Below are 26114 nucleotides of genomic sequence, written 5' to 3' on the forward strand. Positions count from 1 at the left end.
AGGGACAAATGAGGAAGACAGAGGGACAGGGTTCTCACGCTTGTGTCTGCAGGAAACGCAGACGATTCCTCACATGCATATTTTGCAGAGTGACACGGCTGTCCCCAGTACAGTGCTGCTCTAGATCGCTGCCTTTTTACATTGTACAGCACTGCGGTTTCGCCGTCTAACAGCCTGCTAGCGGCGATCGCCGCTGGTAGACTGATGACGGAGTGGAGCATCAGCAAGCGCAATCCCCTGCAAACCACGCCGCAAAGACTTAAAGGAGTCATCAGGCAAAACATGAAAAAAAAGCTTTACTCACCTGGGGCTTTCTCCAGCCCCTTGCAGCCGACTGTACCACGCTGACCGCTCCGCCGTCCCGGGCTCCCCGCACAGTGCAGAGGATTCGTCTACATTTCCCGCAGACACGTGTGATCCCTCTCTTGCCAGGAAATAGGTAGGTTTGTTTGTTTGTTTTTTTTGTTGCTTGGTCACTAAAATATTTGGTGGGTTTTGGACACTATAGTGTTTGTGATGTGCATATATGGAAGTGCTGTTTTGTACAATACATCTGCAGGGGTAAATCAGTGGGCAGGAGACTGCCTGTGTATAATCAGTGTAGGCATGTGTGGGGGTGTGTCCTCAGGGCTGTGCAAACAAGATATCTCAGGTCACGTGACACCACAGGAAATCTCTTCTCTTCCTGTGCGGTTTATCTTGTGTTTTTTGTTTCAGCAGCAGATCTGTGCTGTGTCTTTGGGATAGGAAGCTGCTGGCTGCAGGACTCACCCATTTACCACACCAAGACCTACTGCTATACAGGTATATCAGAGGACTTCATAGGCAAACGCAGGGGGTGATTACAGCTGTCCAGAATCCCCCCTCAGATCAGGACAGGTGCAGTGTCTGGGGACAGGCAGAGACGCCAGAATATCTGCAGGTATCCTGCACCTCACAGCCCCGCCCCCTTTCTTTCCCTGCTACAGTTGACTTTGGATGAAGCAGCAGTGTGTGTACAGAGCATAGAGCAGCTCTGGAGAACTTAACAGAGTTGGGTATGAGCACAGCCCTGTGCCCTGCTGTGTGAATGCTTCACTTTCCCCTTCATTACCAATGTCGACTGTCCTCATTATTGTCTGTATCCAAACTGCTCCTGATCAATCCTATTGTCGGTTGTTCGGTCGGAAAATTGCATTGTGTACCCAGCATGATGTCCTACCATAGTATTATACTGTATTGTGCGTGGCTGAGGGAGACCATTCAGGAATCCCCCCTTTGAAAATCCTGGGTTTGCCCCTGGACTTTGCAGACACTTTAGTATTTGTCCCAGGCATGTATGAGAATAGCTGTGAGCTCTGCTGCTTCTGTATCCTGCAGATGCTCTAGACCAGGGTTGGGTAAACTACAGCCCATGAGCCCAGGGGTGTAGCAAAAGGGGGTGTAGAGGTTGTGACTGCATCGGGGCCAGAGGGGCCCTCCCTCAACTGCAGTATTAGCTCTCTATTGGTCCTGTGCTCATAATAATCACTTCTACAGATACTTTGAATAGTGGTAGTCATTAACAAACTGTTCCCCATCCCCTTCTTGCACTTCTGACACTGTAGCTGCCATTGGCAGGTTTTGGTGCGCCGCATCAATTATGTATAGAGTGCTTGGGGGGCCCCATTGTAAAACTTGCATCGGGGCCCACAGTTTCTTAGCTACGCCACTGCGTAAGTCATACCCGTCCCGCTTGGCAATTTCATCCAATGTCCTCCCAGACCCATCCACTGTGCCATTGTCACCCTAACTAAAGTCTGAAACTTAATTGGGTCTCACACCACAGCACATGTGCAGTCCTGGCCGCACGCCTACCCAAACACGCTCCCATTCTGTACTCGCATAGTTATGAGTCTATGAACTGCGCCTTTGCAGAACTCTCCTGGCCACAGGAGCACTATTAAGGAGGCATGTGCCGTAGTGCACAACTCAGCCATTTTGGTTCCTTAAAGGTAACCTAAACTGAGAGAGATGGATTTTTCCTTTTACACAATACCAGTTGCCTGGCAGTCCTGCTGATCTCTTTGGCTGCAGCAGTGACTGAATCACCTATAGTCTTGGTACACATGGTTGGTAGGAAGGTGCTTGTGCAGGACAAATAGATGCTAGCAGCTGCCATTGTCTGAAATGTTTGGACTTATGGCCCTGTTTAACTAGGGCGTGGTTGTCTGACTTCAGGATTTGTGACTTGTAGGTATGGTTCAGCGTAACAGCTTTATAATGTACCCTTTTTTCTTGTTACTGGCTAAATGAACATTAATCACATTTTTACTTTGACACTTCTAAGTCTAAGGAGATCTACCGGCAGATTGACGCGCATGGAGGCAGAGCTACAGCGCTAAGCTCTGCCTCCATGAGCAGCAAAATCCACCACCAAGAAAGTCGTAGATTTTTCACAGGGGATTTCTCTCTCTCTCTCTCTCTCTCTCTTTCTCTCTCTTTCTCTCTTTCTCTCTCTCTTTCTCTCTTTCTCTCTCTTTCTCTCTTTCTCTCTCTCTCTCTTTCTCTCTTTCTCTCTCTTTCTCTCTTTCTCTCTCTTTCTCTCTTTCTCTCTCTTTCTCTCTTTCTCTCTTTCTCTCTTTCTTTCTCTCTCTCTCTCTCTCTCTCTCTCTCTCTCTCTCTCTCTCTCTCTCTCTCTCTCTCTCCCCCCACACAGAGACTTCACCTTATTGTTTTATTGAGCTGATTTCCTGCCGTGCTCTGGCTATTGGTTGCTGTCGCTAGTCCGCATAGACACGCGGACTAGCGACAGTTGCGGTGGCAATCGGCTGGCGACAGCAGCGATGGTTCGGGGTGTGTGCCTCATACTCACGGGCAACCTGTCGCCGCAACATGCGCGTGCAACGTGGTTACGGCGACAATTGTAGCCCGTGAGTATGGGCCATAAGGGGCCCATACACTGGTTGATTTCAACGATCGATTGATTCAATCAAATTGATCGATCGGCCCCACATTGATGCACAATTGACTTGCGGCCTATGTCGATTTGCTGCTGGCAACAGATCGATGGCCCATAGAGTTGCATTGGATCTAATGGTGCAATAATGCATTTAGATCGATTTTTCAATAGATTTCATTCTGAAAGCTATTGGAAATCTGTTCCTAGTATGTGGCACATATCAGATTCCTGTAAGATTCAATCTGACAGAAATCTATCTGATGGTCAAATCTTCTGCAAATCTATCAGTGTATGGCCACCTTTAGGATTAGCTCACAATGTTTGCTTTGCAAAATGATTCTGCATGTCGATTCACTTTCAATACAATTTTATGGGCCTGTTCATGTTACTATTGTAAGGGATTGAACTCTCTGCATGCAGGCTTTGCATTAAAGTCTATGTTCTGTCTCCACTACAGTTCACACTCATAACGCATGTGTTGTGTGTACCAAAAGAAAGCGCTGCATGTAGACATGGGTGCAAAATAACAGAAATAGAATATCGGCAATCCTACCTAATAAAACCTAAGTGTCGCTGCATCCAGCAGCTGTCCCTGTGTCCCAGGTTTTTTGTTACTGCGCATGTGCGCAGTAACGGACAGCTGGGACCAGGGAGCTGGGTGGGCGGGCGAGGTGTGCGCGCGGCGGTTGCATGCGCACTGCCGGCGGCCGTAAAAAGACCTAGAGCCCGTTAAACGGGCTTGGGTCTACTAGTTTTATATATTCTATTATTCTATTATCCACTATAGTAGAATGTCTGTAATTTTGCCGATTTTTATTTTACTACTGTATATTCCGGCATATAAGACAACTGGGCGTATAAGATGACCTCCCAACTTTTTCAGTTAAAATATAGAATTTGGAAGTAACTTGCCCTATGACTACCCCTCTTCCAATGCACACCAAATTAAAATTTTATACTGGTCTTATGCATGAACAGATACTGGTGCGGTACTGTATGTGCTACACAGTATATAACAGTATTTATGCAATTGTCTGGTTGGTTTGGTCAACTCTTCCTGCTTATCAGAGCGGAATGGAAGAATAGATTGAGCTGTGCCCATAAAACACGCCTCTTTCTCCCGTCTGGCACGCCCCTGTATCCTATTTACCTCCTTCTCTGCCTCTCAGATCTCACACATCTGCGCCGCTTCACTACAGTCCTCAGCAGCGAGATCTGAGAGGCGGTAACAGGATAGGGCGTATCACCCGGCATCAATGACACCCGGTTTATGACCCCTGACGTTTCAGAAGATTTTCCAGGGTTAAAAAGTACTCTTAAGGCTCGTACACACGCTGTACTACAGGGGACGAGCCCGTCAGACCCTCCCGCTGGGCGGGCGTTCCAGCGACAGTACAGCATGTGTACAGTCTGTCAGGCAGACTGATAAGGCTGTTTCTGAACGATCCACTGAGCGGATCGTTCAGAAACAGCCTTATCAGTCTGCAGACAGACTGTACACACGCAGTACTGTCGCTGGAATGCCCGCCCAGCGGGAGGGTCTGACGGACCCGTCCCCTGTAGTACAGCGTGTGTACGACGCTTAATACACAGAATATCCTAACCTACCTAATTCTCCCACAAAACCTTCCCTCTTAAAGGATACCCGAGGTGACATGAGATACAGTGGCTTGCAAAAGTTTTCGGCCCCCTTGAAGTTTTCCACATTTTGTCACATAACTGCCCCATACATGAATCAATTTGATTGGAATTCCACGTGAAAACCAATACAACGTGGTGTACACATGAGAAGTGGAACAACAAATATACATGATTCCAAACATTTTTTACAAATCAATAACTGCAAAGTGGGGTGTGCGTAATTATTCGGCCCCCCTGAGTCAATACTTTGTAGAACCACCTTTTGCTGCAATTACAGCTGCCAGTCTTTTAGGGTATGTCTCTACCAGCTTTGCACATCTAGAGACTGAAATCTTTGCCCATTCTTCTTTGCAAAAGAGCTCCAGCTCAGTCAGATTAGATGGACAGCGTTTGAACAGCAGTTTTCAGATCTTGCCACAGATTCTCGATTGGATTTAGATCTGGACTTTGACTGGGCCATTCTAACACATGAATATGTTTTGTTTTAAACCATTCCATTGTTGCCCTGGCTTTATGTTTAGGGTCATTGTCCTGCTGGAAGGTGAACCTCCACCCCAGTCTCAAGTCTTTTGCAGACTCCAAGAGGTTTTCTTCCAAGTTTGCCCTGTATTTGGCTCCATCCATCTTCCCATCAACTCTGACCAGCTTCCCTGTCCCTGCTGAAGAGCAGCACCCCCAGAGCATGATGCTGCCACCACCATATTTGACAGTGGAGATGGTGCGTTCTGAGTGATGTGCAGTGTTAGTTTTCTGCCACACATAGCATTTTGCATTTTGGCCAAAAAGTTCCATTTTGGTCTCATCTGAACAGAGCACCTTCTTCCACATGTTTGCTGTGTCCCCCACATGGCTTGTGGCAAACTGCAAACGGGACTTCTTATGCTTTTCTGTTAACAATGGCTTTCTTCTTGCCACTCTTCCATAAAGGCCAACTTTGTGCAGTGCATGACTAATAGTTGTCCTATGGACAGAGTCTCCCACCTGAGCTGTAAAGCTCTGCAGCTTGTCCAGAGTCACCATGGGTCTCTTGACTGCATTTCTGATCAGCACTCTGCTTGTCCGGCCTGTGAGTTTAGGTGGACAGCTTTGTCTTGGTAGGTTTACAGTTGTGCCATACACCTTCCATTTCTGAATGATCGCTTGAACAGTGCTCTGTGGGATGTTCAAGGCTTTGGAAATCTTTTTGTAGCCTAACCCTGCTTTACATTTCTCAATAACTTTATCCCTGACCTGTCTGGTGTGTTCTTTGGACTTCATGGTGTTGTTGCTCCCAATATTCTCTTAGACAACCTCTGTGGCCATCACAGAGCAGCTGTATTTGTACTGACATTTGATTACACACAGGTGCACTCTATTTAGTCATTAGCACTCATCAGGCAATGTCTATGGGCAACTGACTGCACTCAGACGAAAGGATGCTGAATAATTACGCACACCCCACTTTGCAGTTATTGATTTGTAAAACATGTTTGGAATCATGCATGATTTTCGTTCCACTTCTCACGTGTACACCACTTTGTATTGGTTTTTCACATGGAATTCCAATAAAATTGATTCATGTTTGTGGCAGTAATATGACAAAATGTGGAAAACTTCAAGGGGGCCGAATACTTTTGCAAGCCACTGTAGATGTGGATGTAGAGTGTCTAGCACACAAATAACTATGCGGTTCCTTTTATTTCTTTCTCTGCCTGACAGAGTTAAACATCAGGTATGCAAGTGGCAGTTCCTGTCTGAGTCAGGACTGGGTCAGACTACAGTGTGACCCTCACTGATAATAATAAATGACAACTATAAAACTCTTTCCTTGCAGAAAATGGCTTCTGAGAGCAGGAAAGAGATAAAAGGGGGTCAATAGTTCATAGATTTTAGCTCTGGCATACTTCAATAAATGTGTCATTGAGTAAAAACTTAAAGTAGATTTAAATATAAAATAAAACTGTCAAACTTAGTCATTTTTATGAGAAGGAAGATGGATACAATTGTTTGTTTCATTAGTTTATTTTCACCTCAGGTGTCTTTTAATGCCGAACACTAACCTGAATCTGCTGGCCAGAGGGACTGGGACTGTAGTCGTGGGCACAGAAGGACTCCAGGGGACTACAAGAAGCCCCAGGTAAGTTAAAATTATTTTGTTAAGTAAACTTAAGATTCCCTTTTGCACGCACGCACGCACGCACGCACGCACACACGCACACACACTTCTCCTGAATGCATATATTTTAATGGGTGCCTGATAAAGCCATACTATGCCCATTACCGCTAATGTAATTTATCCGCTATAAGGACAATGCTGCGCCCAAATTTAACAGTATGTGCCAGCAGTGTACTTATAGCAGATAAATTACATTAGAGGCAATACCGGCACCCAAATCTCCTCGCTGTTTAAAGCGGATCCGAGATGAAAAGACTAACTATAACAAGTAACTTGTCTATATATCTTATATAAAGTTTAGATAGCAGGGGTGCTCTGATACCACTTTTCAAAATCCGAATTGATCCGGATCTGGATACCCAAATATCCAGAGCGGATATCAGAGTTCAACATTTTCCAATCCGAATCGGATATCCGACCTCAGTATCCAGGCGGATTCGGATATATGGATCAACAAACCGGAAGTGCCCTTTAAATTGCTTTAAAAACGTTTTTAAGGGTCAATGAGGCATGTAGCATCATTATTTTTGAAAGGGGAACACTAATTGATGATGTGCCAGGTGTGAAGTGCCACGTGCCGAGTGACAGTCAGACAGCAGAGGAGAAGACACACTAGTGCACACTTATCGTCACGCTGGCACTGCTCAGCAGCACAGCAGTTCTGTAGTAAGCTAACACAGTAGTACTCTACTCTAACAACTAGCTAGCACTGACTGCAGTACTACAGTACTAACTACACAATAACACAGTAATCCTATTCCCTAACCTAACCTCTACTGTAGCGGGCTAGCAGGCCAGCAGGCTTGATCTGTGCACACTAGTGACACTACACACAGACACATAGCCGCTGCCTGCAGCACACACTCTGACTGTCAGACAATGACATCAAGCTAATTAATGATTTAACAATAGTGTAGTGATAGTGAAGGGGTTAATCGCTGAACAGCTTTAGGTTATATCACTGTATAAGCACTTGCTAGGCCAGCAGCACAGGAGCATATCTCTGTGTGCATTCAGCAAGCCAGGACGATATGTCTCATCATGTCAGCCCTCCTTATTATACAGGGTGGCTGGCCAGTGTTCCTTTCTGTGATTGGGTGCCAGGGTTTAGGCTGGGAGCCATCTGGATCAATGAGGTCAAGTGGGGCTGGCCAGGGTTCCTCTCTGGTTGCTGGGACTTCAAGCCCTCTGCTTGGCTCCCAGGATGTCCTGGACCTCTTACAGTATTTCAATGGTCGGATATCCGCATAGCCCAGCCAATTATGCATGGATGGCTATCCGGATTTGCCCAGGTATCCGGAATCCGGATCAGAGGTCGGATAGCTGAGGAAAGTTCGGATATCCGGAATCCGGATGAGCATCCCTGTTAGATAGTTTACACAGCAAATCGAGCTGCAAACAGCTTCAAAAGTTTATGATGATTTATTCCTGTGATACAATGACAGCAGCCATTATAAAATGTAAAATATGTGCAAACCTAGACAAATAGGAGCTACATTTCTTCCAGAGTAAAATGAGCCATAAATTACCTTTCTCCTGTTGCTGTCACTTACAGTAGGTAGTAGAAATCTGACATTACCGACAGGTTTTGGACTAGTCCATCTCTTCATGGGGGGATACTCAGCAAGGCTTTTATTTTTTATATAGATATTGCCTCAAAAAGGATTTAAACAATGATGCTGGCCAGCTTTCCTGCTCGCTACACAGTTTTTTTTGGCAGTTGGACAGAGCAACTGCCATTCACTAAGTGCTTTTGAAAATAAATAAATCCCTGAGAATCCCCCATGAAGAGATGTGACTAGTCAAAACCTGTCACTTCTGTCGGATTTCTACTACATACTGTAAGTGACAGTATTATAGGAGGAAAAAAAATGATGGCTCATTTTACTCTGGAAAAAACGTACTTATTTGTATATGTTTGCAGACATTTTAAATTTTACAATTTTTCTCCATAGCGCCCCTTTAATAGTTGTAATTACGGTTGCAATGGAATGAATATTCATGGTATGATGTCTCAGAAAATACCATGGTATGACTGTATACGGTATTACACAATTATTTGGACCTGGGCCTCCCCCTTACAGCGTTCTCCCCTGACTTTTTTTTAGCCGGGTGCCTTTGGTGAGCACCCGGCTGTCATCGGCTCACCTCCCTCTGGTAAGTGAGTTGTGCAGAGAAGCGCTGGCCCTGCATTCTTTCATCTCGCCCCACCCAGCTACTTTACCCTGCCACCAGGCTGGAAAAAAAATTCTGGGGAGAACACTGCCCTTACATTAAACAATGTGCCCCCACCCCAGTATGGTAGCCAGATGTGCCCCACTCCCTCAGCATACATATGATTCAGCCGCCGGGAGATTTGGGCACAGGGTATAGCCATAAAACTGCTCACCCTGCTCCTGCAAAAGTCCTGGCGGTGGGGGAAAACATATGCTCACATTGCCCGGATCCATTCCAGCATGTACTCCTTACTATTTCCTGTTCTTGCGTTCCATCTCCCTGTAAAAGCACCCACTGAACACCAGTAATCAAACCGCGGTATACTGCTATACTGGTACACCGTGGCAACCCTAATTATAATGGTTCTTGTTTTACTACTATTTAGTAAGGTGTCCTTGGGCTAGACTTCCTAATGGCCCATACTCACGGGCTACAATTGCCGCCGCAACACGCGGCGCGTGCGTGTTGCGGCGACAGGTCGCCCGTGAGTATGAGACAGCGCGCACCCCGAACCGTCGTTTGCCGCTGATGTCGCCAGGCGATTGACCAAGGTCGCCGCCGCAACTCCGCCGCAACTGTCGCTAGTCCACGTGAGTATGCGGACTAGCGACAGCAACAAGCAAGGAACACATTGAGCTTCTGACGGGGGGAGGAACAACAGCGACAGCTTCCGCCGCATCAGTTGCCAGGTTCCTCCGCCGTGTGTATGCGGAGGGACCTGGCGACGAGCTGTCGCCGGCCTGTCGCGCACACGCTCACGTGTGCTGGCGACAGGCCACTTTTGTAGCCCGTGAGTATGGGCCATAACACTGCTACTGTCCACTGAGTGCGCCATAGTGGCTGCAGGTCAAACGCTAAGAGTCCGCTTGGAGAAAAGTGCAATAAAAATGTTATTTGTCTTTTCAGCAACAGATCTGTGCTTTGTCTCTCGGATTGGAAGTTGCTGGATGCAGGATTCACCAATTTACAGCGGCAAGACCTACTTCCATAAAAGGTATCAGATGTATGAGAATAGGTGTGTGCTGTGCTGCTGCTGTACACATGCTGTAGTGACATTGTGTATTAACTCAGGGCTGGTGCACACCAGAGCGGTTCTGAAGTGTTTTTTAAAATGCTTGCAGGGGGAAAACCGCCTGGCTAATAAAAGTGAATGGGATGGTGCACACCAGAGCGGTTAGTTTTTCCCCCAAATGTAAACTCCTGTCCTGCAGCATTTTTTTTTTTATTCCTGAGGCGTTTCTGCCTCAATGTAAAGTATAGAAAATTTGAAAACCGCTCTGAAAAACGCCAGATCAAAGCGGTTTTCCAGGTGTTTTTGTTATAGTAGCTGTTCAGTAACAGCTTTACTGTAACAATATTTATAATCTGCTACACAAAAGCGCTCCCAAAAACGCTAGGCATGTTTAGAAAAATCTCTATAAGGACCCATTCACACTTGCAAAACACTAGCGTTTTTGCTAGCGTTTTGCTCTGGCGATTTTTGGCGGTTAACGCGAAAAAATCGGCATTCACACGCCGGGAAATCGCCTGAAAATGGTGCAGGATACAAATCTGCGTTTGGGCAATTTGCATTAATCGTCGGCGATTAACGCAAATCGCTCACGTGAGAATGGACCCATATGGTATTATGGCACTAGCGCTTTAAAAAGCACTAGCGCTTGAGCATTTTGTTGGCAAAACGCTCAGATGTGAACGGGGCCTAAACATGCCTAGAATTGCTCTGAAATCTGCTTCAAAAACCTTTAGCGTTCTGCGGATCTGCTAGAGGTTTTTGGTGCGCACTGGGCCTTTCTCTGCTTGGAAGTGACGCGGCAAACATGGACTGGATTTATTAGGAATTGTCAGGTGTTAGTTTGCATCTCCCACCTGAGGTCACCTCAGCACACAGCAGGGCTGATCTAAGGCCTCTTTCAGGCGAATTGGGCAGTTCAGCCTTCCGTCTGTTGCCCACGAGTGCCATTTTGATGCAATTGAAATGTAGCCAAATTGCAGCAGTAGTAACACCATGCTTGTCAAGCACTGGACGCTAACCACTGTCTGGAAGAAGCCTGAAGTTAGTAGACCTCTTTCAGTTGGGCAGCTGACAGGCAGTGACCTCTTGTCAGCTGCTCTCTTGCATCGGCCGGCAGCGTTGAGCTCCGGATGTAACCTGGATGACTCCAAAGTGAAAAAAAAACGTATGGTGAATTGTATGTGTAGTACAGATAATTCAAAGAACATTAGTAACAAAGAAAACTGTCTCCTATTTTTATTTTCAGTAATAGTTTTTTTTATAACATTGCATCATTCTCTAATATTTGCAGTTTCCACGCTACACTCTGTGTTTTAAACTATGAAAGAGAGCAGAGCTAATGACCCTTAAAAAACGTTCTTTCAGTAAAATCTTAGATACTCTGTAACAATTTTCAGCCTTATTTCTTCTATCCTATAAGTTCCTATACCTGTTCTAATGTGGTCTTTCTTAAGGAGCCCATACACTTACCGATTTTACCGCCGATATACAGCAGATTCGATCACTGTCGATCATTTCCGACGACCGACGCTGGTGACAATACATTACGTGATCCGGCCGGCGCGAGTCCCCGCTGTCACCACTGCTCCTTCTCCGCTGGGTTCCGGCAGGCTTCACTTCTTCCTGTCCCGGCAGAAAGTTTAAACAGTAGAGCACCCTCTACTGTAGTGGCTGAATAGAGTACTGGTTAAGGGCACTGCCTTTGACATGGGAGACCAGGGTTCGAATCCTGGCTAGGGTCCGTACCTATTCAGTAAGGAGTTCAAGGCAAGACTTCCTAACACTGCAGGGTGGCCTCCTGAGCGCGTCCCAGTGGCTGCAGCTCTTCAGCGCTTTGAATCCGACAGGAGAAAAGCACTATATAAATGTTCGGATTATTATTACTGTTTAAACTTCCCCGGACAGGAAGTGAAGTTGAGCTGGAGGAGCTGAGCGCAGAGCAGATGACAGCGGAGAACAGGGGACTCGCGCCGGCCGGATCAGATAATGTATAGCTGGTGGCAGCGGCAGCGGCAGATTCGATCAGAGAGGGATCTATCTGGTGGTCGATCTGATGGCAAATCGACCAGTGTATGGCCACCTTGACTGCAGCCTTTCCTAGTTGCACAGTGGCTGTATTATCTCTGTTATATAATCTAACCTTCTTTCCTTTGTCAGCTTTGTAGGGCTCAGGCAGGAATGTGCTGCTCTGCTTGTGATAGGATAGAAGTTATACACACCCTCTCCATGCCCCCTGCAGGCTCTGTGTGAGTCAGGCTGCTCAGTCTATCACAAGCTGGTTAGCAGCTATGGCTTTTGTTTGTAAACACTGCCTAAAACTGCCAATTACAAGTTGATGCAAAGTTTTATGCAGCTCAAAAATGAACCAATCAAATTTGGACTCAGCAGGATTTGATTGGTTCATTTTTAACCTGCATAAATGTGCATCAACTTGAAGTTATTTGCATCTACTTAACCATCACTACAGCCAGGTGCTCACCAAAACTAGCCCGGTAGAGCACCCAGCTAAAAGAGCCTGGGGAGAACACTGCGCTGTATTAGGGGCCTAGGCTAGGCCTATTTTGAAGATTGAGTCTCGAGCAACCAGAAAGCAGGCTTATCGGGCATCAGTCAATCCCTGCCTGTGACGGATAACCAAGACTCTGTATACAGTACTTACCTACGTAGTGGGAAGGCTTTGGATCCCATAGAGCCTTCCCGATCCTCTCTACGTCCCCTCGTTCCACCGCTGTCCCACATTGATGCTCGCTGACCTAGAGGTCGAATACCTCTTTGGGACTCCTCATGCAGGCTTCGGAAGTACTCGTGTCCCCAAGTGTTTCTAAAGGCTAGCTGATCCATCCTGAGTTTGTGCAGTTCAGATGCTCCAGTTGTTGGGAGCACTTGGGTACACAAGTGTTCCAGAGCCTGCTGACGAGTCCTGGCTAGGAATGATCAAACCCAGGTTTAAATTGATTGGTCCATTTTCAAGCTGCATATATTTGCTTCAACTCAGAAGAATTTGCATATCTGTGATCGTCCCTAGTCCTGATGGTGCGTGAATTCAACTGGGAACAGCAATGGAACTAGGAGACGAAGAGAGGAAAGCTCTATAGGATCCAGGGCCTTCCCTCCATATTGGTGAGTAGCCAACCTGAAGGGTATATAACCTTGCTACAGCTTCACTTTAACCACCTAATGCCAATTGGCGGTCGCAAGGTGGCAGCACCAGGACCTCCTAACGCTGATTGGCGTCAAGTCCTGGAGCTGTAGTTTAGCAGGAAATGATCCTTGCCGTGTGATCAGCCTGCTGGCTGCGATTGCGGGTAGCAGACTTTTTTTAACCGAAAGGGGAATAAAAACCCCTTTGCTTACCTTTGTACAGTGCTGCGGTCTCCTGCAACGCTGTACGGAAGACACTCGCCTGTCCCTTGGATTGGCTGGGGCATGAAACCCTCTCATAGGCTGATGCCTATGAGGGGGGGGAAGAGGATGGATCGCTGTCCAGAACTAGTTTAGGACGAGGGAGGGAAAAGCCTTTGTTTTTGTTTTTTAATAAAAAAAATAAATAAAAAAAAAAAACAGTGATCAGAGACCTCCTAAAGAGTGTCCTATTAAGGACAAGAAGAGGAGGAAAAAATAATTTGTGTGGTAAGTGTTATGGCCCTGCAGCATGCTGACAAAGCTGCACTTGTTTTCTGAAAAATAGCCTGGTCACTGGGGAAGGGGGTGGGGGGGGGGGGGGGGGGGTAAAGCCTGTGGTCCTTGAATGGTTAAAGACCAATCTTTATTTATTTATTTTTTAGCCCCTAGGGAACACAAAAGGGATCTGCATCGAGGATCACAGTATTGAGCCAACACCTGTTCAAACTCTTAGTGAAGAGAAAGGGTGTTGTGCAGCTACACTATGGAAGAAAAGAAGAAGGCTTTTTCTAAGCTCATGTCGATGAGCGTAGATATGTTGTTGGGAATCACCCCTGAAGACCCCGTCTCCACTCAACTAGCCAAGCTAATGGTCGGTTCTGGTCCCTGTGTTTCTTGTCCTGTTGTGATGGGGACTCGAGATTCCTTTTATTGGAAGACGATGTGTCAGATGCTAGACTCTGCTCTTTTCAATAAAGATCTACGTGATACATTTAAAGAGGGATTTGTGATAGGTTTCCTATTAGGACATTTTAATGATGTTGGTAGAGCAATTCGTAAAACAAATGAGCGGCACGGAACTAACATAAAGGAGGTCCAGGTATCCTTGACTAAGGGAGTGCTGACCCTAAAGACCGACACAGAGATCAAATTAACTGAAATGATCAAATATGATCATAGATGTGCCAGTACCAATTTTTTTGATAACGGAGATGTCGTTTACACTCTACAGGAATGTCCAGAGGAATGGTATAATACAATCATGACTCAAATCATTCTGATAGCATCGAAAGCAATCACCTCTCCCGAGAGATGTGTCGACTTTGCTGCTAAGCGACTCATTGCATTTAATAGGTCCCTCCCAATAGACTCCAATCAAAGGCTATCGGACGATTCCTCTGTCCGTCTGCGCAAGTTAATTAAGGACTCTATCGTAATCAGAAGAGTTATAGTCAAAGTGGTTAAAGCACTAGAATCAAGAGGAAGACCTTCTACGGGCCTTGCATCTTGCATAGATCGTGCATCTGACTATCTTAAGATGACAGGGTTGACTGGGTATAAGCTGGTTTCTCAGCATGTCATCTCAGCCAAATCCCCAATCCTCCGGTTTGAGCTTTGTCAAACAGAAGTTGCCATTTTCCATAGATTAATGGAAATTTATTCAGAGTTGGGCACAGATGCACCCTTTGTCAAGTTCCTGGGACACCCAAAAGCATCATTATTCAACACTGGTAATTACACTTCTCTGTATCTTTTTGCTGTGGGATATGCGATGGAAACAGACCCGACCATGAGAGGTTACACAGTAGATGAGAAAAATTTAGAAGCACCTTTCTATATCTTGGGGAGGAAATATGGAAAGAAAGATCAATCAGCTAGACCTGATAATCCATAAGCAGATGTTTTGTTAGAGAGCCTCATGAGTGAAATTATTCCTGTTTCTGACTGAAATCGAAGAAAAAGATGACTATCTGCCTAAAGATGATTCATAGGAAGGTAGCTTTCCCGATGGAATAAAGCGTATCCAATGACCAAATGAGGAATAGAGACTTCTAGTTTTTTGTAACGTTTTTTTTTGTTGTTGTTTTTTAAGCAATAGACTAAAGTGTACCAGAGATGTTTAAAGAATTAGCTTTTATAGTTACCTGGAGCTTCCTCCAGCCCCGTGTCGACCGTGGGCTTCATCGCCGTCGTCCTAGGCCCCTCCCTTCTTGCCTGGTATGCGGGCCAGTCATGGTTCACCGTGCATGCACGTCCCTGTCGCAATCTTGTTTCCTGGACCGTTCTGCCCCTGTGCAGTGCTAGCTGCGCATGTGCTGAACGCTCCCGGTGACGGGGGAGCATCACGGCCAACCATGACTGGCCACAGCTGGGATATATACCAGGGCACACAGCGGATAAATGGTGGGGGCTAGGAGGACGGCGATGGAGGCCACAGACAGCATGGGGCTGAAGGAAGCCCAAGTTAATTCTAAAAGCTGCTGACTTAAAGAGACACTGAAGCGAAAAAAAAAATATGATATAGTGAATTGGTTGTGTACTATGAATAATTACTAGAAGATTAGCAGCAAAGAAAATATTCTCATACTTTTATTTTCAGGTATATAGTGTTTTTTATAACATTGCATCATTCTATAATATGTGCAGATTACACAACACTCAGCATTCAAAATGAGTCTTTCAGAGCAGTCTGTGAAGTAATGACCTCTCCTCTAGCAGAGGAAAAGTAAATAGTCCAGGAACAGTTGAGATAATAAAAGTCAGATAACAGCCCTCTCCACGACTAACTTAGTCGGAGAGCTTAATGGCTTGTTTGCATAGAGATAACAACTGGAGTTTCTCAACTCTTCCTGTACTGGAAACCATTACACTGATGTATCTGATCTTAATGTTTTATTTCTTAGCTGTGCTACACATACAAATCATAATATCATTTTTTTTTCGCTTCAGTGTCTCTTTAAACCTCTCTGGTTTTCATTAAAGGACCACTATCGCCAAACATTTCATTTTTACCACCCCTCACATTAGTTACACCAAACATACAGATCATCCCCTATGTCATTTATTTTAATTTCTAGTATAGTGCTTTAAAGATTCTCATATCTCTGTGTTCTATGACTGACTTTTGGAATTAAAATCCCTTCATAGGGGTAGACATGTTAGGTGATCTGTTACTTGCAACAGATGGTATAGCCCTTTTTCCCCTGGCCCCCCCAACTGCCATGTCTCCATAAAAGCTCAGGCGCCTAACCGCTATTTCTCCGGCGCCGACAGTAGAGGAAGGTCCCCGCACTCTCCCTGTGCCCTGCAGGCATTCGGGGAGGCAGCTCTCAGCGCAGCGCGGTCACTGCTGCGCAATGACAAGCTGGAGCCGCTCTTCCCGTCCATTGAATCGCAGCTGCTCTGCCTGCTTGCAATGAATCATTGAAAGCTGGGATTCAATGGACGGGGAGAGCGGCTCCAGCTTGTCATTGCGCAGCAGTGTCCGCGCCAGTGCAGGCACTGACGTATATAGAACACAGAGATATGTGAATCTATAAAGCTCTATACCAGAAATTAAAATAAATGACACGGGATGATCTGTATGTTTGGTGTAACTACTGTGGGGGTGGTAAAAATGAAATGTTTGGAGATAGTGGTCCTTTAAGTTTTGGAGGGAAACTTGTGACTAAACCTTGCACTAATGGTATCAGCAGAATTTATGCTGTTCTCAGGTTGCCTTTTTTTTTTTTTTTATTTACTATGGGTGCACAAAACAGTGTCTGATGTTCACTGGCTAATACAAAACTGACTTGCATCTCCATTAGGGCCCGTTCACACTTATAATTGCAAAACGTTTTGAGGGAGTGTTTTTCCCCACGATTAACGCGGAAAAATCACTGGACACTGCGGCGGTTTTGGAGCGATCACGATTAGCGTGCTTTGCACGCTAATCGCGATCGCTAATTGCAAATCGCCGCCAAACCGCTGCATGTAGCACGTTTGCGGAACACTGCCACTTGCTACAATGTGTAGCGGTTTTTAGAAAACCTCTAGCGGTTTGCCATGAGCGGGAATCGCGCGATTCCCGCTCAGGTGAGAACGGGCCCTTAGAGAGGGGACTACTGGAGACACCTATTGGGTGGGGGGAGTTACTTTGTTTATACTAAAATATAGTTGGATTTTTTTTTTCTTAAAACGCCTAAATGTTTTAGGAACCTTTTTATTAATTGAGCATTTCAAATTCTACATAACCTGTTTATTTAAGAGACCCCTGAAGGGAGAGAGATATGGAGGCTGCCATACTTCTTTCCTTTTAAACAATACAAGTTGCCTGGCTGTCCTGCTGATGCTCTGCCTTTTAAACAGAACCTGAAGCGAGAAGTATATGGAGACTGACATGTTTATTTTCTTTTAAACAATACCAGTTGCCTGGCAGCCATGCTGATCTATTTGGCTGCAGTAGTGTCTGAATCACACAGGAGCAAACCTGCAGTTAATCTAGTCTGTTTTTTTTTTTTTTTTTAATCAAATCTAACCTCTGATCTCCTGCATGCTTATTCCAGGTCTATGGCAAACGGTATAAGAGGCAGATGATCAGCAGGATAGCCAGGCAACGGATATTGCTTAACCCTCCTGGCGGTTCATTAATTCTGCCAAATAGGCAGAAATACATTTTTTTAATTTTTTTTTTTTTTTTTTATTTTTTGTGTTTTCATGTAAAGCTACCAGAGTGGTAGCTACATGAAACAGCACTAGAGGGCACATGTGGCCCTCTAGTACGATCGTCGGCATCAATAGCAAACGGGAACGCGTATATAATGCGTCCCCCTGTTTGGCTTTTCCTGTCGTCATTTTGACGATTGGAATGACATCATGGACGTCAGCCGACGTCCTGACGTCAGACGCCTCCGATCTAGCCCTTAGCGCTGCCTGGAAGTCATTGGTCCGGGCAGCGCAGGGCTCTGGCGCGGGGGGGGCCCTCTTCCGCCGCTGCGTGCGGGCGATTGCCGCAGATCGGCGGCGATCAAGCTGTACGCGCGGCTAGCAAAGCGCTAGCTGCGCGTACAGCACTTTAAATGGGGCAAACCGCCCCACCAGGGGCTGAGATATCCTCCTGCGCGGCATAGCCCGAGCTCAGCTCGGACTTACCGCCAGGAAGGTTGATACCCTAAGTGACATGTGACATGGTGAAAGAAATTCCCCTTTTTATCTTTCTAGCTCTCAGAAGCCATTTTCTGCTAGGAAAGTGTTTTATAGTTGGTATTTCTTATCAGTGAGGGTCACACTGTAGTCACTTCCTGTCTGAGTCAGGGCTGAGTCAGCCACTTACATACCTGATATTTAACGCTTTCAGGCAGAGAAAGAAAAAAAGGAGCACAGCATAGTTATTTGTGTGCTAGGCACTGTGCATACCCTTGTCTATCTCATCATGTCACATGTCACTTCGGGTATCCTTCAAAAGGAAATAAAAATGGCAGCCTCCATATCCCCCTCACTTCAGGTGTCCCTTTAACACGTTAGCCATAGACCCCAAACAAGCCTACAGATCAGATTTCTGACTAGATTAGCTGCATGCTTGTTTCAGCAGGGCTGCCAGGCAACTTATGGTTTAAAAGGAAATAAGGAAATTCTAATTTGCAGGCCCTCATGCTCCTCATTAACTCTCAGCTGTCTTCCTGGTTTAGTCATATGGGCATGCAGGGTAGAGCGATTGTTCCTTAATGGCTGAAGTCTCGCCCCCTGGTTGTCTGATCCCTTATGACTGTCAGCCTCTAGTAGTGAGGCCTGGTTTCAGACTGATGGAGAGGGGGACAAATTAGTAGGAAACTTGGAAGGTGGCTGCAAGTTACCAGGCTCGGGATTACTGCTTTTTGCATCTTTGTTTTCACCCCAAGCCTGACTCGGGGTTACTGCCGAGGAAGTGAAAATGTTGTGTTATATTGTCTCAGCTGAAGGTTTTTCAGTTTTTTTAAACACAAAATAAGACTGTTATTCCAGGAAAGTCCAATTTAGGACTATAGATGCAGTTGTTTCTCTCTTGGTTTATTTTCACTTCATGTTTGGTTTAAGTAAGTCTGATAAAGTAGTAGTTTTCTTTTCTAATGTCTAGATCCACTTTAATATTGTGAAATGTCTTTTTGCCCTTGTACATTTTATAAGCTGCAGAATAAAGTACTTAAATAAAGCAACGATACACCCTGATATATTGCCTGTGGTGTTTTTATTATAAACAGTCAGGATGCCGGGGTCCTCACCCACCCAGGCTTCACACACCTGGTCCGCCGGTGCTCAGACACTCCATGGTTCACCACTCCACCAATTCTGTTCACAGTAACAAGAAACTGAGTTCGGCACTCCACTGGCGATAATAAACTTGCGTTTATTGGAAAAGTTGCAAACTCGACATGTTTCTGGGTCACCACCTTCCTCAAGGGTACCCTTGAGGAAGGGGGTGACCCCGAAACATGTCGTGTTTGCAACGTTTCCAATAAACGCAAGTTTATTGCCAGTGGAGTGCTGACCTCGATTTCTTGTTACTGTGTTTTTATAATATCTGTGTTTTTTTTGTTACCATTGAATTAATTTTTTTTAAACTGAACTGGGTTTTGAAAAGGAATAATGTGGGTCAGATATCCAATCACTCCAAAGTGAACCTACATCGAAGAAAAAACTTTTAACTTACCTGGGGCTTCTACCAGCCCCCTGAGGCCGCTCTGTGCCCGCACCATCACTGGACGATCCACCAGTCCGCATTGCACCTCTTTCATTAGTATGCATGGTCCTGGACCATGCGCCCTCCTGATCGCGCTCCCGTGGATGGGAGTACTCTGCGCATGCACAGTACAGGGAAATCTCTACTGCGCATGTGCAGAATGCTCCCAGCAATGGGAGGGAGATCGAGGATGCACGTGTCCATAGACTCACATGAGCAGTGGCCGATAACTCGCTGAGTCACCTGGCCAAAAGAGGGTTGCTGCGGGGGACTGGAGGATTGCTCAGTGACTGCATGTGCACAGCATGACTGGTAGAAGCCCCAGGTAAGTATATCCCTCATTTCAGTTGTCCTTTAATGATACTGCTGTAAAGTAATAAGACCCCTTTCAAACCGATGCAATGCCAGATTTATAATGTTTGTGCCCCTAGGCCAGTGATCTGCAAACTTGGCTCTCCAGCTGTTAAGGAACTACAAGTCCCACAATGCATTTGCCTTTATGAATCATGACTCTGGCTGTCAGACTCCCGAAATGTATTGTGGGACTTGTAGTTTCTTAACAGCTGGAGAACCAAGTTTGCAGATCATTGCCCTAGGCCAAGTATGTTGTGGCTCCCTATTCTCATGCAGCAACGCCACTCTTATTCCATATGCTGCCCCCTCTTCCATGTTTATCCTCCATGTACAGCAGCCCCCTCCCATTCCATGTGCAGCCCCCTCTTCCATGTGTAACATCCATGTACAGCAGCCCCCTCCCATTCCATGTGCAGCCCCCTCTTCCATGTGTAACATCCATGTACAGCAGCCCCCTCCCATTCCATGTGCAGCCCTCTCTTCCATGTGTATCATCCATGTACAGCAGCCCCTCCCATTCCATGTGCAGCCCCCTCTTCCATGTGTATCCTCCATGTACAGCAGCCCCTCCCATTCCATGTGCAGCCCCCTCTTCCATGTGTATCATCCATGTACAGCAGCCCCTCCCATTCCATGTGCAGCCCCCTCTTCCATGTGTATCATCCATGTACAGCAGCCCCTCCCATTCCATGTGCAGCCCCCTCTTCCATGTGTATCATCCATGTACAGCAGCCCCTCCCATTCCATGTGCAGCCCCCTCTTCCATGTGTATCATCCATGTACAGCAGCCCCTCCCATTCCATGTGCAGCCCCCTCTTCCATGTGTATCATCCATGTGCAGCAGCCCCTCCCATTCCATGTGCAGCCCCCTCTTCCATACATTTAATTCATGTTCCGTAGCTCTTCTCTTTATGAACAGCTCCCTTGAGCATCTGTTTCCCTTTCTCATATGTCCCCCCCCCCCCCCCTCCTTTTTTTAGCCTTCTCTTTCACATGTAGCAGTCCCTCCCCTTTAGGATACTGCAGCCCAAAGCTCGGGCCTTTGCGGCCTTTCCAGAAATCTGTCCCTGCACAGACAGCTGAATTGCATGCTACAGCCTGCAGGCCACTGAGCACCAACTGGCTGTAATTTATTGCAATTGTAACCCTGGGTGAGCTTTTGACTCATCGTGTTCGGCAGCAAGAAAACGCATCATGTTATGGCCGCATTCAGATGTGACTCAGCATAATGGATGCCACCAAATGTCCTGCCAGTGCAGAGGAGCAGCAGACAAGCGGTAAATTCAGTATCTTCACCCGTTTATGTGAAAGAGGCCTAAGGGTACATGCACACATCCAATTCTGATTGGCCAATTTAACCACTTCCACGTAGCATGTGAGCTTACCTAAACAATCTGTTTATAGAATTTATAGCTTGTGACCCTCACACCACTTATTGGTGGTAAAATTGTCAGTGATAAGCCAATCAAAATTGCATGTGTGATTGCACCTTAGTACATAGGGAGAAATTTGCCTTAGCTGTCAGCCACCAAGTCATGAGGCTCATTAGCTGTAATGATAGAACATATTTTACCACAGCAGTAAATGATTCTGCTTCATAAACCAAAGAGGATTTGTCTGTTAGTGCCAGAGCACACTTGTGCATTTCGTGGCTGATTTCTGCAGCGCATGTTAGTGTATGATATGGAAAGGAATAAAAAGTATTACTCCTACACGCCCCTTTTTTATGATTCCCATTCTCGCGCACTCGCCCATGTGCAGTATGGAGCAGCCCGTCTTCGGGAGCACTCGAGTTCCTGAAGACTGCCAAAGCCTCCTGCAGCAGAAGAGGGAGCAGTCTCCGACCCATCAGTCTGAGACTGCTAACAGTAAGGAGGGACACAGCGGAAGAAGTATTTATTTTTTTTTATTACACTTCAGACTCACCTTAAAGAGAGACTGAAGCGAAAAAACATTTTTACCTTTTAATTTACTTCAGTACTCTCATCAGAAGTAAACTGCCGCATCCACGCTGCAAAACGAGCGCTTTAGACCCCCAAATCCCCAGGGGGCAATCCGGCCGGCGCTTCCTGAAAGAGGCAGAGCTTTCAGCTTCCGCTCTGTCTCTACTGCTGTCAATCTACCTTCATAGAGAGGGGCGGGGAGAGGTGGAGATCCGTGCGACGATTGACGTCAGGAGAGGCAGAGCTGCGGCTGAAAGCTCTGCCTCCCCAGGCAGCAAAATCCACGACCAAGTTGGTCGTGGATCTTTGCCCAGAGATTTGGGGGGTCTAAACCCCTCGTTTTGCGGCGGGGATGCGGCGGTTTACTTCTGATGGGACTACTGAAGTGAATAACCAGGTAAAAATGGCAAATTTTATTCGCTTCAGAGTCTCTTCAAGTCGCCCATACATGATGCCATTTTCCCCAGCAGATACAAACATGCCACCCAATCGTAACTTCGATCGATTTCTGCCTAAAATCTATCAACATTACAGGTGTAAACTTAGTAGTCTAAAGGGAAGCAGGAGATTTGGGCGCATGAGACAAGTGGACAAAAAGGGCGCCCCATTCACTCCCATTATAAATATCGTTTAATGGGCGCCCGAACAGGGAAAAAAAGGCGCCAGAGATTATTAACGTTTTAACAAACGGCGCCCGGAGATTTTTAAGGTTTTATAGCTATGTTTGTGATGATTTAACTTTACAAAATGAGCCCGTGACGAATAACGTTTATAAAGATACTAAATCACTATTTCTAAAACATTTATAAAACATTATTATCCACCCAAAAAAAATATTTACATTTTTTTATTTACATTTTTTATTTATTAATCTCTGTAAAACATTATTATCCATAGGGTGACTTAGGTTTAGGCACCACCAGGGGGGTCTTAGGTTTAGGCACCAACTGGGGGGTCTTAGATTTAGGCACCAAGAGGGGGGTCTTAGGTTTAGGCACCACCAGGGGGGTCTTAGGTTTAGGCACCAACAGGGGGGTCTTAGGTGTAGGCACCACCAGGGGGGTCTTAGGTTTAGGCACCAACAGGGGGGTCTTAGGTTTAGGCACCAACTGGGGGGTCTTAGGTTTAGGCACCACCAGGGGGGTCTTAGGTTTAGGCACCAACAGGGGGGTCTTAGGTTTAGGCACCAACAGGGGGGTCTTAGGTTTAGGCACCAACAGGGGGGTCTTAGGTTTAGGCACCAACTGGGGGGTCTTAGGTTTAGGCACCAACAGGGGGGTCTTAGGTTTAGGCACCAACAGGGGGGTCTTAGGTTTAGGCACCAACAGGGGGTCTAGGGGTTAGGGATAGGTACAGGGAGGGTTTTTAATAAACGAAAATATAAGTTTCAGTTTACAAACAGGGAAGATTAACGTTTTAAGAATTGCCGATCTCATACACATTATTTAGTGATTTATAAATTCTTAAAACACTATTTGTAAACGAAATTTTACACAATATTTCTATAAACGATAATACTGTTTATCGTTTACACCACGCGCCCTTTTTTCCCAACGCCCTTTTTTGATGTACGCGTCTAAAGGGGGTGGGTCTAGAACATGTGACAAGCCCCCAGGCCTCCCCCCAGTTGCTTCCCTGGGGACCCCTGTAGAATATTAGCACAGCGGTGCGCACATACTCAGCTGTCTGGCCAGCACACTCCCCCCTCATGCTTCCAAAATTTACTGGCCCCCATACCCCGTTACTGGGCGGTATGTACATACTCGCACAACACTGCCAAGTCACTAAGTTGTAAGATGATGGAAGCACACAGGAGGGAGTGCACAAGACTGAATTTATATTTTTTGTGCCCCTAGGCCACGTATGTTGTGGCTCCCATTTCACGTGCAGCAGTGCCCCTCCCATTCCCTGTGCAGCCCCTCCTCCTTGTGTATTATCCATCCAAAACTATTATCCATCTAGCCCCTTTCTTTCATGAACAGTGCTCTTGTGAATGCTGTGACCCAAGTGAGAGTTGCAAACCTTTATCTCCTAACACAAGACGGGGCAGGGCACAGGGCACGAAGCTCCCGTTCCAGCACATCCCAAAGATGCTCTATTGGGTTGAGATCTGGTGACTGTGGGGGCCATTTTCGTACAGTGAACTCATTGTCATGTTCAAGAAACCAATTTGAAATGATCCGAGCTTTGTGACATGGTGCATTATCCTGCTGGAAGTAGCCATCAGAGGATGGGTACATGGTGGTCATGAAGGGATGGACATGGTCAGAAACAATGCTCAGGTAGCCTGTGGCATTTAAACTATGCTCAATTGGCACTAAGGGGCCTAAAGTATGCCCATAAAACATCTCCCACACTATTACACCACCAGCAGCCTGCACAGTGGTAACAAGGCATGATGTATCCATGTTCGCATTCTGTTTATGCCAAATTCTGATTCTGTCGAGACTCATCAGACCAGGCAACATTTTTCAAGTCTTCAACTGTTCAATTTTGGTGAGCTTGTGCAAATTGTAGCCTCTTTTTCCTATTTGTAGTGATGAGTGGTACCCGGTGGGGTCTTCTGCTGTTGTAGCCCATCCGCCTCAAGGTTGTGCGTGTTGTGGCTTCACAAATGCTTTGCTGCATACCTCGGTTGTAGTGAGTGGTTATTTCAGTCAGCGTTGCTTTTATCAGCTTGAATCAGTTGGCCCATTCTCTTCTGACTTCTAGCATCAAAAAGGCATTTTCGCCCACAGGACTGCCGCATACTGGATGTTTTTCCCTTTTCACACCATTCTTTGTAAACCCTAGAAATGGTTGTGCATGAAAATCCCAGTAACTGAGCAGATTGTGAAATACTCAGACCGGCCCGTCTGGCACCAACAACCATGCCACACTCAAAATTGCTTAGATCACCTTTCTTTCCTATTCTGACATTCAGTTTGGAGTTTGTCGTGACCAGGACCACACCCCTAAATGCATTGAAGCAACCGCCATGTGATTGGTTGATTAGATAATTGCATTAATGAGAAATTGAACAGGTGTTCCTAAAGTTGGCCATACACTGGTCGATTTGCCATCAGATTAGACCAACAGATAGATCCCTCTCTGATCAGAGAGGGATTGTATGGCTGCCTTTACTGCAAACAGATTGTGAACCGATTTCACTATGAAACTGATTCACAATCTGTGGAGCTGCCGCTTTTTAGCATCTATATATTTATATAGCACTGATATATTCCGCACCGCTGTACAGAGTATATTGTCTCTTTACTTAACTGTCCCTCAGAGAGGGACTCACAATCTAATCCCTACCATGGTCATATGTTTATGTATGTATCGTGCAGTGTAGTGTATGTATCGTAGTCTACGGCCAATTTTAGTGGGAAGCCAGTTAACTTATCTGTATGTTTTTGGGATGTGTTAGGAAACCAGAGTGCCTGGAGGAAACCCACACAGACACAGGGTGTCTTCTCCTTGAAGAGCCAGGCTGGGATTTGATCAGGAACCCGGCGCTGTAAGGCAAGAGAGCTAACCACTGCGCCACCGTGCTGCTAAACTCACATTAGTGAATTTAGTGCAATCGAAATAGCATTTTACTAATTTATTGAAGTCATTTTGCACAAACTTAATATGTGCAATATTTATCTTACATTTCTTTTTCCGAAGACTACCTCGTTCATCAATTATGTAAATCTGACAGTAAGAATCGAGTTGTTCTAGTGAAAGAGAGTTGGGGCTGGGACCCACTTGAGCGATTTTAGCAGCATTTTTGGATTGCTAACAATTGCAATTCCAAAAAAGCTTTCCCAATGTATTTAACTACTTATTGGTAATGAGGCAGTATAGCTACACCCCACAGGACTTCATCTTATGTGCCAGGGGTGTAGATATGCAACGCCTGCCTTCTATGAGCGGCACGTGTGTGCATGCGCAAACACCCCCGCTCACGATTTCCCCATCCCTGGCCGTTAGATTTTATATCGGGGAATGGGAACAGATGAGTGACCAGTGCTGGAGTGATGACCAGCACTGATTATTCAATGAAAGTGCATGTAAAAAAAAAAAAAAAA

At 45.9% G+C, this 26114-nt stretch overlaps 2 protein-coding genes and 1 long non-coding RNA gene across 6 annotated transcripts in view; 2 read left to right on the forward strand and 1 right to left on the reverse strand.

Moving 5' to 3' along the window:
• The window catches only part of LOC137562639 (uncharacterized), a 45591-nt gene extending 44893 nt beyond the window's left edge, over positions 1–698 (reverse strand). The window contains exon 1 of the long non-coding RNA XR_011030155.1: positions 305–698. This is a non-coding gene — a long non-coding RNA (uncharacterized lncRNA). The remainder of the gene's footprint in view (positions 1–304) is intronic.
• The window catches only part of LOC137562635 (uncharacterized), a 66445-nt gene extending 50398 nt beyond the window's left edge, over positions 1–16047 (forward strand). For 2 of the 4 annotated variants that reach the window (XM_068274157.1, XM_068274156.1), the window contains exons 2-4: positions 6576–6677; positions 9840–9927; positions 13731–16047. In XM_068274157.1, the coding sequence (XP_068130258.1) occupies positions 13832–14962 (1131 nt within the window). In that variant the 5' untranslated portion in view covers positions 6576–6677; positions 9840–9927; positions 13731–13831 and the 3' untranslated portion in view covers positions 14963–16047. Of the gene's footprint in view, positions 1–384; positions 440–6575; positions 6678–8469; positions 8558–9839; positions 9928–13730 lie in introns of those variants that run through there. The other 2 variants (XM_068274158.1, XM_068274159.1) reach the window with 2 other exon arrangements.
• LOC137562636 (zinc finger protein 501-like) overlaps positions 774–26114 on the forward strand; it is a 268798-nt gene continuing 243457 nt past the window's right edge. The window contains exon 1 of the mRNA XM_068274169.1: positions 774–804. The gene's annotated coding sequence lies outside the window, so the exon portion shown is untranslated. The remainder of the gene's footprint in view (positions 805–26114) is intronic.

This window comes from Hyperolius riggenbachi, chromosome 3 (assembly GCF_040937935.1).
Source record: "Hyperolius riggenbachi isolate aHypRig1 chromosome 3, aHypRig1.pri, whole genome shotgun sequence".
Taxonomy (NCBI): domain Eukaryota; kingdom Metazoa; phylum Chordata; class Amphibia; order Anura; family Hyperoliidae; genus Hyperolius; species Hyperolius riggenbachi.